The 12,965-nt window shown below is 37.4% G+C and overlaps 1 protein-coding gene across 5 annotated transcripts in view; it reads left to right on the top strand.

Moving 5' to 3' along the window:
* The window catches only part of robo2 (roundabout, axon guidance receptor, homolog 2 (Drosophila)), an 833,901-nt gene that overhangs the window by 752,419 nt on the left and 68,517 nt on the right, over positions 1-12,965 (top strand). For 3 of the 5 annotated variants that reach the window (XM_062060420.1, XM_062060422.1, XM_062060418.1), the window contains exons 17-19: positions 254-442; positions 1,055-1,081; positions 5,836-5,878. In XM_062060420.1, coding sequence (XP_061916404.1) covers positions 254-442; positions 1,055-1,081; positions 5,836-5,878 — 259 coding nt within the window. The remainder of the gene's footprint in view (positions 1-253; positions 443-1,054; positions 1,082-5,835; positions 5,879-12,965) is intronic. The other 2 variants (XM_062060421.1, XM_062060419.1) reach the window with 1 other exon arrangement.

Genomic DNA, 12,965 nt, shown 5'->3' with positions numbered 1-12,965 from the left:
GAGCGGTTGCCAACCACTGTTCTATAGGGACGTAACAGACAATAATTGAGATGCACTGCTCTAGAGTAACATATTTCAGAAAAACATATAACTTTTCTGCAAAACATAAATGTAAAACCGCAACAATAAACATAGTTTTGAATGAATAAACACCCTAAACTGGCAACATTTCTCATTTTACAGGTATGTGTTTGTCCAGTTTATGTATTCCAATGACTGAACCTACTCTGCGTCCATTCCCCATCACTTATAGGTAAGCCATTCCAGGACGTGATCATCCATGGCAACCGTAACAACAGCATCACAGAGCAGATCACCGACGTTGTGAAGCAGCCCGCCTTCATCGCAGGCATCGGCGGCGCCTGCTGGGTCATCCTCATGGGCTTCAGCATCTGGCTCTACTGGAGGAGGAAGAAGAGGAAGGGTCTGAGCAACTACGCAGGTTGGACAAAGTGTCATTAGTCATGTTTAATCACGTTTAGATAGAAGAAGCGGGTTTAGTCTCAGCGCACATGATCATCTCCAGAGGGCTCCACAAGTCCACCCACAGTGCTGTTTAATAGCCCAAGGTGGTCAAGCTGAGTGGGCAGCCTGGTCTCCTCAAGCTGGAGTTAGTCCAGCATCTTTCCTCCCACACGATGACCCTCATTGAATGACCTCTTCCCCCCCCCCCCACGGCCGCCGTCTTGTCAATACCAGCAAGTCCATATGTGCTGCCAAGGCTGCATGATTTAATTAGGGAGCAGAGAACACTCATGGCCTGACAGCAGAAGAAAACAAGCACATTTTAACAAATTTCTCTCATTTGTTATCCATTTATGTTTGGGACATTCTTGTTTTCTTTGGTTTGTGGCCTTTTCTGCTGCCTCCTTTTCTGGATTTGGCTCTGCACATCGAGGAGGAAAACCAACTACATTTTGATAATAAGTATATCTCTAATCTAGTCCACTGGTGTGCAGATCCCCCCATCATCACCACCACCTCCCATCACCTAAAACACTGCTTACCTCTGCAAGCTTTTAACACACAAACTCTCTGTCTTCTTGTTTTGCAGTTCAGTCCTTCACCTTCACCCCTGCAGGTACTGTTCATTTGTCCCATCTCCTCACCCCTCACGCCCATCCCCGCAACATATGCCCCCCCTCTTTCCGCTTATTAAATACATCAGCCTAATATCCATAGCTAATCTGACACTGATTGGTTATTGGCCTTGACCAAAAGCCTTGCAAATTCTCTCGAGTGTATTCGCATAAAGTGTTTGTGTTGTGTTTGTGTGTGTGTGTGTGTGTGTGTGTGTGTGTGTGTGTGTGTGTGTGTGTGTGTGTGTGTGTGTGTGTGTGTGTGTGTGTGTGTGTGTGTGTGTGTGTGTGTGTGTGTGTGTGTGTGTGTGTGTGTGTGTGTGTGTGTGTGTGTGTGTGTGTGTGTGTGTGTGTGTTGGGGCCAGTGGCGTTTTATATATTGTGAAAAAAATGTGTTTGGGGCCGACTGTGTCTAACATACAATATCAGTATAAAGTTTGGAGCCACATACTCATCCAATAGCATTAGAAAATGTTATCACGGGTGCTGGATTTATGTAAATGTACTAAATCAATAAATTATAAAAAAAATAACATTAGATAAAAGTACAAGAATTCAGTTTAACAGAACTTTGCAGTTTGTTTTGTTGCTCGGCAGAATTGGTGGGGCACAATAATTTTTGCCCCAAATTCCATTAATTAAAAAATATTTACATTGCTTGTTTGTGCCGTTTCCTTGGCAACTCGGGTCATTTAATCTTCCAATGCCCCGGAAGGCAGATTAAAGACGGGAAACACAGCAGCAACAGGAACGTAAATATGCAAATTATGGTAACTGTATGGCCCATCGCTTGACATAAACACAACAAAAACAACTTTATAAAGTCGTCAAACAACTCAAACAGCATTTCATGAGTAATGTAGATGATTAAAAAGGTAAAAAAAAGATTAAATTAAAATAAATAATTTAAACAAATATATTTATATATATACATATATACAGTATATGTATAAGCATAAATGGGTTTCCATGATTGCTGGTGTGTGGCACCTTTGAATAAATTAATCGAAGGGTTCTCAAACTTATTTCACCAAGTACCACCTCAGAAAACACTTGGCTCTCCAAGTACCACTGTAATTACCGACATTAAAATAGAGTAGCATAGGAGGCCTAAGTATTTGTTAAAAACATGGCAGAGGGTTTTATTTAACAAGTATATTTAATGTTTTGCCACTTTAACATTACACACAGTTTGAACAGTAACAGAGTCTTTAAATATAGGAAAATAAAACACTAGCTTTTTTGGCATATCACTAGATGGAGCCCACATACCACATTTTGAGAATCACTTAATTAATTAATAAAAAGGAACCTAATAATAAAAAATGAATACTTAAAAATAATTAAATAAAAATATACAGTAATTGAATCACCTTTCTTAAAGAAAAAAATTTGAATTTAACAAATTATCTTCAATTTATTTTTTACATGCATTTTAAAATGTGTTTTTCAATTTATTTTTGTATTATGTTTTATTTTTTTATGAAGAGTTATATAAATACAATGCTCTGACTGGCGGCCAGTGGTGTTTTTATATTTCATAAACAAAATGTGTACGGAACCAACCACTTACCATACTGTGTTGTGTTTTAAAAACAAAATTTTGATAAGGGTTTGACGACAGCAATTCTTGTCCAATAGCATTAGAAAATTCCTATAAACTTTTGACTGAATTTGTTTTAAATGTACCAAATAATAAATAAAAAAATATATAAATAACATTTAGATAAAAGTACATCGGTGCAGTAATGTAGACCAACAGAATTACTCAGTTTTGTGAGGTTGTGTGTTGCAAGGCAGAACTGGTGGGGCACGCACATTGTTGCCCCAACTTCCAATAATTACAAAAAAACTGAAGGCATACGCTTTCAGTGCCTCACTAGGCAGATAAAGAACAAGGAAACACGGCAACAACTTGAACATACATATACTAAATTGTCAAGAATTATAAAAGAATAACTTTCAAATGAAAGTAAACAACAAGCATAGTAATGCAGCACCAAAAATCCTCTGGATTCCTTTACAGGTTATAGAATAGAATAGAATAGAAAGTACTTTATTGATCCCTGGGGGAAATTCAGCACCACAGTTCGCTCACAATAGACAATAATAATAATAAATAATATAATATATATAATATATTATATGTATAATATATAAATAATATACATATATTCTACATTTATCTGTTGCTAGGCAAAATTCATAGGGCCTAATTAGTTCTGCCCCAAATTTCAATAAATGCAGTGTACTTTAGTTTGGGTACTGTTTCCGTGGCAACTACAAATACAAGTACAAGTGCAACACAAGGAAGTAAAATGATAGGGAGACTCGGCACAGACAGGAACACACAAAGGAAACTATACTCTAAAAACATTAATTTATACAAATTAATTTCCTAATTAATTCATAATTCTCAATTAAATCAAGGCGTCGAAACAAAATTACCGAAGGTTGCGACTCAATCTCCATTGCGTCTTGGTTTTTTGTTGTGACAGTTGTTAACAGGTGTCATACAAATGTTGAATCACCTTGTTGTTTTTGTTGATTTTATTTTTGTGCTTGGCACTCAGAAGATGAAAACAAAGTCAAACAGAGAGGAGGCATTAGTGAGGTGATTTTTCGAACATTAGCCAGAGTGCGTCTGAAGAGTGCCGCTGCTCTTCCCTCTATTGACAATTAGTTGATGTATGGAGAGTGTCCTGTCTCAGCCTCCTAAAGCTGTCGGCTCCAGCGAGGTAAATCAGCAGCCAAGGAGATTTGATGGAATTTTATATGCTGATGATTTCCTCCTCCTTTTAGTGCATATTAATCTGTATTCATATTGGGGGAAAAGTGCTCGTCACGTCACTCTGGCCCACTTTAAAGTGGTTTGAAGCTCGCCAGAAATGTGCCTGACGAGAGATATCGACTTGAGAAGACCTGCTCTCAAACAGTTAAAGTTTGCAACTTTGCGAATAAATGATGTGTCCTAACTGTTTTGCCTTGAAGTGCATTGAGGCAGTAGAATATCATAATTTGGAGAAAATAAATAAATAAATATGAAAAGTCTACTGGGTGAAACATTACATTAGGTTATGGAGATTATGAATTCAATCAAAATTGTCTATTACAACGGCACTAAAGTTGCACAAGTTGGACTATTAATGATTAAGTTGTTTATTTTACACTTTTCTAGGAGTTAGAATATTATCAAATACTAATTAATAATGGTTGTATGATGGTGATGGTCTAACCCTACAATACATTCATTACGTTTGTAGACAAAAATAAAACAAAAACATTGAAATGATAGACTGATAAAAGTAATTATAATGATATATCACTAATAAAAGAATTATGATGTCTTGATTTGTTATTATTAATATATATTATAAATGCATGTTAAGAGTTGCAATTAGCTTTTTTGTTGTTGCTTTTAAAAATCCCCACATTCTGCTCATTGAAAACAATCAACCAATGGGGGGAAAATAATGTAACAAAACAGTTATAATTAAAATCAAAATATTGAATTGATTTTTTTTTTTGGTATTAACTATATTAAATAGAAATACAATTATTCAAACAATGAATACGAAAACATGTATATTGAAATTCTAGATTTATATGTGATGTTTATTGTTTAAAAAAATACCCACAATCTGCACTTTAAAAACAATCAACCAATGGGGCAACAGTAATGTAACAAAAAGTTATATCTGTACTTAAATATATTTAGTAAATTAAATAAATCAAATGTATTTTATTATAATATGTAATAAAGGCTTCACGATGGTGATGTTTTAACACTGGACCTGACAAATGCAATATCTATTATATTTTTTATCATTATATTTTTTTGATTAATACTTTATATTTTACATATATATTTTAATGCTACACTCTTGTAAATATTAATATCACTAATAATATCAATGTAAACTTTAGACATCCTATATGTTTTTATTACAGAAAAAAAAAATATTCTGTGCATAAAAGCAATTTTATGAAGTGTTGACAGTGGATCTGACATCCTAAAAGAGGGAGTGTTCCCCATTCAGATGACGTCACTCTCTGAAAAGACCCCTCTGATGCCTACGTCCCCTCAGGGGGTCTCATGCCTGATCTTGTTGAAGTCAGAAAGCCTGTGAAGGAATGCTGATGTTCTCTTTTATCTGTGGAACGAATATTGCAGGATCACTTTCTCTGTCCCCCCTTCCCTTCCTCCTGGTTACAAAAAACTGTTGCAGCCTCTGAGGTCTCCATGCTGCTTTGTCATCTACACATTAAATTGATCTAACACTCAGACTTTTCCTATAGTGGCCGCTTGTTATCTCTACATCCTTATACCGGACCCCCACCCCCAGTTAGCCGTCTGACAGAAAACACTGCATGATTAATGATCCCGCTGCCTTTTTTTAATCATTTTTTGGGAGCCAGATTTAATCATACACCTGATGATAATCCAGCAGTTAAATAAGAGACATGGAAATGAGTTTTGCTTCTCATCGGGCGTCTCGTCCTTGAGCAACACATGACGTTTTCAACTTATGTAAAGCCATCCTCATTATTGACTTTTTTGTTTTTTAATACCTTTTTGTTTTTAGACAGTGGGCACAGAAGAGGCATCCCACATCACTTACTGTATGGAACATATTTAACGAGCTTTGCAGGCGCATTAGAATACTAATGGAATCTTATCTTAATTATGGAGATACATTCGATGTTGGAAACTTAATATCTGGCCTCTGTCTCTGCTCTTTTTCTCCCTCTGTAGTGACGTTCCAGAGAGTTGACGGCGGCCTGATGAGCAACGGGAGGTGAGTGTCTCACAAGCAGGGGGGCGATCATATTGGGGGGTACAAATGTAGGAAATTAATGAATCATATTATAGGGTTGTCAAAAAAAGCGATTTTTAAATGGTTCGCAATTTCTATTTGTGACCAATCTTAATCAATTTTTAAAAAATCGAAAATCGATGTTTTTTGTTTTTTTAAATAGTGTAATTTTTTAAATGTTTTTATTCTGTCCTGTCCAACCACTCAAACAAAACATATAGTTGATGTATCAATCAATCAATCAATCAAACTTTACTTATATAGCCCTTAATCACAAATGTCTCAAAGGGCTGCACAAGCCACAATGACGTCCTCATCTCAGATCTCTTATCAGGGCAAGAAAAAAACTCAACCCAATGGGAACAATGTGAAAACCCGGAAGGGACCCCCCTCCCCCTTGGGTGACCAGTACAATGGATGCAAGTGTATACGATTAATAATGTGAGAGTCCAGTCTATAGTGGGGCCAGCAGGGCATGTTAATGGCCATTTATGCTGTAAGTATTTACTATACAAAAGAGAAGTATGTGATGCTTCTCTTGTTGCCTTATTTGTATTTGACTTTATTAATTACATGTGTGGGTAGAATTGTACAAGACCGGTGTTCTTTTAAAAAAATGTTTACGTTTATCGCAGCTGTTTATCTATTTTATGGCGGAATGCAGTTAATAATAAAACTGGCAACAAATGTTATTGAAAAGTATTAAATCAATCAATCAATCAATGTTTACTTATAAAGCCCTAAATCACGAGTGTCTCAAAGGGCTGCACAAGCCACAACGACATCCTTGGCTCAGATCCCACATCAGGGCAAGAAAAAACTCAACCCAATGGGATAACAATGCAATGGACGTCGAGTGGATCTAGCATAATATTGTGAGAGTCCAGTCCATAGTGGATCTAACATAATAGTGAGAGTCCAGTCCATAGTGGGGCCAGCAGGAGATCATCTTGAGCAGAGAGAGGTCAGCAGCGCAGAGACGTCCCCAACTGATGCACAGATGAGTGGTCCACCCTGGGTCCCGACTTTGGACAGCTAGCGATTCATCTGTGGTCACCGAATCTGTGCCCCCCCACCCCCCCTCAACGAAGGAGAGGGTGGCAGAGCAGAAAAGAAACAACAGATCAACTGGTCTAAAAGTGGGGTCTATTTAAAGGCTACAGTATACAAAAGAGTTTTAAGAAGGGACTTCAATGCTTCTACTGAGGTAGCATCTCTAACTGTTACCGGGAGGGCATTCCAGAGTACTGGAGCCCAAATAGAAAACACTCTATAGCCCGCAGACTTTTTTTGGGCTCTGGGAATCACTAATAAGCCGGAGTTCTTTGAACACAGATTTCTTGCCAGGACATATGGTACAATACAATCAGCAAGATAGGATGGAGCTAGACCATGTAGTATTTTATACGTAAGTAGTAAAACCTTAAAGTCACATCTTAAGTGCACAGGAAGCCAGTGCAGGTGAGCCAGTATAGGCCTAATATGATCAAACTTTCTTGTTCTTCTCAAAAGTCTAGCAGCCGCATTTTGTACCAACTGTAATCTTTTAATGCTAGACATAGGGAGACCCGGAAATAATATGTTACAGTAATCAAGAAATCATGAATCGTTTTGAATTGAGAATTGATTGTGAATCGAATCGTTACCCCCAAGAGTCAAATCGAATTGTGTGGTGCCCAAAGATTCACAGCCCTAATGAATTATGTTTGTCATTTGTCAGTATATAAACACATTTAGTATGGCCCCTCCTTACATAGACACAACAAAAATAATTATATAAAGTTGTTAAACAGGAAATAACCCAACAGACAGCAAGTAGTGTACATGATGAAAAATGTTACAAAATATATATTTTTGATTACCGGTAAGTACTAAAAATATATAAATAGAAAAAAAATATATTAAAGTGTAAATTGGATTCCATATTTGTCATTCAAATAAATGAATACATTAATTAATTAATCAAAACGTAACCTGATAATAAAAAATAAAAAAAGTATCTGATATGGTCAAAGGATAATAATTGAATCACATTTCTTAAAAACAAATACCAGAATTTTAAAAAGTAATTTAAAGTTTATATATTTTTGCATTAACATTTTATTTTATTTTATTTTACTTGTAATTATTATTATTATCATTATACTTATTATATATTATTAATATAGATGAGGAAAAAACTATTCTAAAACTCTCCTACCTTGGTCTTAATCTCTTAGTTCTCCAGGTTGAAGTATGGCGATTTGTGCTGTTCCTCTCATAGAACCATTATTATATTTAAGTGTATATTTCAATAATTATAATTGAATCAACAAAACAGTATTTAAAACTGAAATATTTTCTTGTATTTTTAAAATGTCTTTTTGACTATTTTTATTATTATTATTTTCATTATTTATGAAGGGCTGTAAATGCAATGTTCTGTAATATTACCATTGTCCTGAAATGTGTTGGATAATAACTGGTTCAAAGGTTACAGGAAGTACCGGTACTAATGGCCCACACATTAGGGGGCCACACAACACTTACCTTGCCCGAGGGCACCGCGACATTCCGGCTCACCAAAAACAAAGAAAACAAGCACCTGACTTGCACGGTCAGTGTTAATCGCCGCATGTGCCAGTCTTCACCCAAGGCTATACCCTTGTTAATTCAACGTTTCCTTAACTTACAGCCGGTTGCTGTAAGATCCTGCAAGAACACTTGATAGATAGCCCTTGCTTCTTTGTGTTCCTTTTGGCACAGACACAGCGTAGCATACAAAATATACATTCCCGACGCATCTCCCGCGTGTATGCATCGGTAGATGAACTCATCAATCTCCTCAACGGAATTAAGCGAAACAATTTAAGCAGAGAGGGCTTTTATTTTGTCATTTATCTTGCACTGCCGGCTGCAGGCAACCCAGCGGCCCTCTGGAGTGATAAATTTGCCTGTCACCTCGTGTGGGCGGCTGGGATCTGAGCACGTGTAATAATGTAAAAATAATTACCCACGGGATAGGTGTGTGTGTGTGTGTGTCTGTGTGTGTGAGGAGGCGCTCCCCCTCATGAAACCCCCCAATGCAGACTGCTCTGTCTGGGTGCATGTTAGTGAAAGGTCTGTAGAGAGCAAAGCCACTTCTCAATGACACCAGTCACCCAGCATGTGGAGTTATTTAGGGATGTTCTCCTGAGAACCTAACGCTTATCACACCTGAGCAACTACAGCGGGGAGATCTCAAACACACGGCCAAAGATCATCAATTCAATGTGACCCCCAGGTACCTTGGTTGTATGTAATTACTTCTACCAAGGACGTGATGTTATAATTCTTAGGTTGTTTTTTTTTACATACAATGGAAAGTTGAACACAGTCCATACCAGGACACTGACAATTTCAATAACAAATGTAAATAGAAATTATCAAATGAGTGTGTGGCATACTCACTGGTTGTATTGACATTGCCCTGATACTAGGATGGTGTTTCATAATAGCGGCATCTCCTGGGGGGAAAAAGTCACTAGATTTTGCCTGTATATAAAATTAATAATTAACACATATAATTGTTGGAGGTAGTGACTCCGAAAGGGACAAGCGATAGAAAATGGATGGAATTTTTATTTTTATTTTTTAACACAATATTGTAGAAAATAATATAAAATGTGCAACTCTTGTTCATGTGTCAAAATATAAAATGTGCAACTCTTGTTCATGTGCCAAAATAGTAAACAGAAAAAGAAGAACATTCACTATATTTTCCGGACTGCAGAGTCGTACCCACTAAATTTTAGAATTGTTTTTTATTGTATATTAACCGCACCGGACTACAAGCCGCAGCTATAAACGTTGTGAAATGAGTTGTTTACATGTAAATATTATGTCAATGTTTATTTACATACCTTAATTGTTTCCAACTGATGCCTGTAACACGTCAGTAAAACGGCTGATCAACAAAACAGAAGTCATTGTCATGGAACCACTGGCTGCGGAAGTTAGCTCTCCAATCAGCTAAACAGACTAAATAACTCCACAGTTACGTCTTGGTGAGTTTACTGAGGATTTTGTGACACTGAAACAATACAAAAAGAATGCCTTTGTAAGTCAATAATACTAACACAGATACCAGTAGACGTGTTTGTATATTAGCTAATGCTAATAACGCTAGCTTTATTACATACGATAGCACGTACAAATATGCATGGAAACACGTCTACAGACTTCACACGTCAGTCCTTTGCTTGTGTTTAATGCAAACTATTGAACACAAAACATTATGGGCATTAGCGAAAAAAACTACATAAATTAGCCGCAACGTTTTATAAACCGCAGGGTTCAAAGTGTAGGAAAAAAGTAGCGGCTCATTGTTGTATCAGTCACGTCTTTAATTCTACAAGTGAGACACTTGGAAGTATCAGGGGAGACAGGACACAGTATCATTATTTGGGTTTTTAGAATGCATTGATGCTTCAGTATAATTTCACTCATCACTACTAAATAACCAAAGAAAGAGCAAATGGTGATATATGAACATTAGAAGTTCCACTATATTGTTTTTCTATGATAGTATTAATCGATTTTTATATGCATCACAATTTGGACATGGGCGATTGGAAAATCAATTAGTTAACATCAATAATTGATTATTTATTTATTTTGAATAAAGTAATGCAGACACTTTTAAAACTTGGCTGACCGCAGCGAGCCGCCTCATCGAGAGATCCGACCAGCTCCTTTATTTTAGGGCACGTATGTTACAGTTTTGCACACATTTCCATTAATTTAATAAATGTAGTGGGAAATATTTCACCTGTTTCTTATTAGATAGGTAGATAGATAGTACTTTATTGATTCCTTCAGGAGAGTTCCCTTAGGAAAATTAAAAATTGCACTCAATTCATCATTTCAAATCACTCAACAAATGCACTCTTTATAAAAGTTGCAAGTGATAAATGCTTATTTAGTCAAACGAAAAGAAATGTAAAACTTCATCAATTTATATAAATATGCATCATTAATGAATGTTTTATCCAACAGAACTGAATCGTAATCGAATTGCTAGGTATTTTGTTGTTTTTCCTATGATGGGTAGGGATTAAATGTAATGTCGTCATCAAAAGTTGGCAAGAAATAATGTTTTATTTATACAATACAATATACAATTTTAAAAAATCCTGATAATTTGTAAAAAAAAATAAATAAATGCATTTAGTTAAATAATTTCACTATGAATTGTTGAAATGTTGTGTTTACATAAAGTGAGACGCTGTAAGGAACTAGATCTTAGCCAGATGTAATATTTAAGCCCAATGTGCATTTGTATGTGTGCCACTTCCTGGACTGGTTTGTTGATTATTATATTAACTTGTTTTTATGACAAGTCATCTTTTAAACGTCATTATACAAGCTGTAATGTCAGCATTTATCAGAATTTGGTCAGGACTTCCCATTTTGGCAGCAGTAGATTCCATTTAATATAATCAAACATCAGGTCGGGATTACTTGTGGTTTTTTTTTCGGATGTTGTTACATTTTGTTCTCTTGGAATCTGCGTTTGACAGAAATTCTACATCATTTTAGCGATTCGGGGCCTTGATAGTGGAAGTTCTGTCAATGTTGGCTATAAATGTTTGAGGTTAAGACCTCTTGTCAAAACCATGCTTAGTTTAGATCCCTGGAAGAATTGTCCATGCCACTTTCCTCGCCTTCTCTCCCTCTTTCCTCTCACTTCCTGTTGCAATGTTTTCCTCCCAATTTTACGCATAAGCGCTTTTGATTACCACCACGGCGAATGGGATTTGAATGCTCTCGACGCTCCCAATCCGTCATATCTGAGGTTAGCGTAGCGTGCAGGCTGTCATCGCGACAACGCGGCCATCGGTTTTGGTGCTGTCACATCCCAGATGTTGCTACTTCTCCATCTGGCCTAACAATACCAGTGCGTTATCTTAGTGGAATTAAAAAAAAAACAACAACAGTAGCATAACTACAGTATGTTCGCTGCAGGAGCAAATGGACCTGCTTTCTCATTGGCTCCTGCCGAATTGCCATGACTGAACAATTCGGCCTAATCGATCACAGAATAAATGATTCATGGAAGACAAATAGGCTGCAAAATGGTTCGTTTACATCGTTTCACTTTGGCTGCTTTATTAAAGTTGATAAAAGCGGAAACCTCTTGCCAAGAAGGAGATCGACTTTTAGCTGCGACCAATATCTCATCAAAGATTTAAGAAGCAATACCTTGACATTGTTGCCATGGAGATTGTAGGATTTGAATGCTAAATGACAGCTCTCGGGATAAATCGGCGCTTCCCATTGTTCCACACCTTAGCTCATGTCAATGCTTTTTTAATCCAAGCTCCATCCAGCAGTCGGCGGGACCATAAACAGCTGATTAATGAACTTTCTTTCGCTTTAATATCGCCTGCTTGACGTGTTTACGGCGAGCGCTCTGTCGGCCGCGGCGGACACTATTTATGACGCAGGCCGAAAACGGGACGATGGACCGCCGCCAATGAGATTTGATCTGCCAAGGTTGCCATCCATCCTGGGTCAGGCAGAGATTAAAAGTTAGGTGTCAACTTTTCATTAGACGTATGACCCACTGTCCGCCACCACCACCCCCGCCCACTCCCATTATACCACCATCACACACGCGCACTAACACACACCGTATACCCCCCAGTCGAAATCAGTCTTGTTCTAATTATTCCGAGTAGGATTGCTGCGGTGTGACGGATACAAGGACGCCGCAGCCATTCAGCTGTCACATGCTCGTCTTTCAAACTGTCGGGGGAGCGGCAGCCTCGTTGGGGAGGGGCACACACGTATGCACGACAAGTAAGACTAATTATCTCGTATGGCCTTTTGCACTGGAGGGTGTCATAACAACGAGCTTGGTGAAAATGTGGTAAGAGGCAGATCGTAGAGTGAAAAATAATCATACAAGCCAGGGCTCCCCCACGGTAGGCAGCAGCCAAAGCTCAGTCTTCAGTGCCACGGGTGCATTCTGGTATCATTTTTGGTCGAAGCAAAAAGGAACATGTGTGACGAAACCCTGAATACATAAACTTTATCCAAGAGGAGA

The sequence above is a fragment of the Entelurus aequoreus genome, linkage group LG10 (assembly GCF_033978785.1).
Source record: "Entelurus aequoreus isolate RoL-2023_Sb linkage group LG10, RoL_Eaeq_v1.1, whole genome shotgun sequence".
Classification (NCBI taxonomy): Eukaryota; Metazoa; Chordata; class Actinopteri; order Syngnathiformes; family Syngnathidae; genus Entelurus; species Entelurus aequoreus.
Note: the sequence above shows the minus strand (reverse complement) of the source record. Positions and strands in the feature narration are given on the sequence as shown.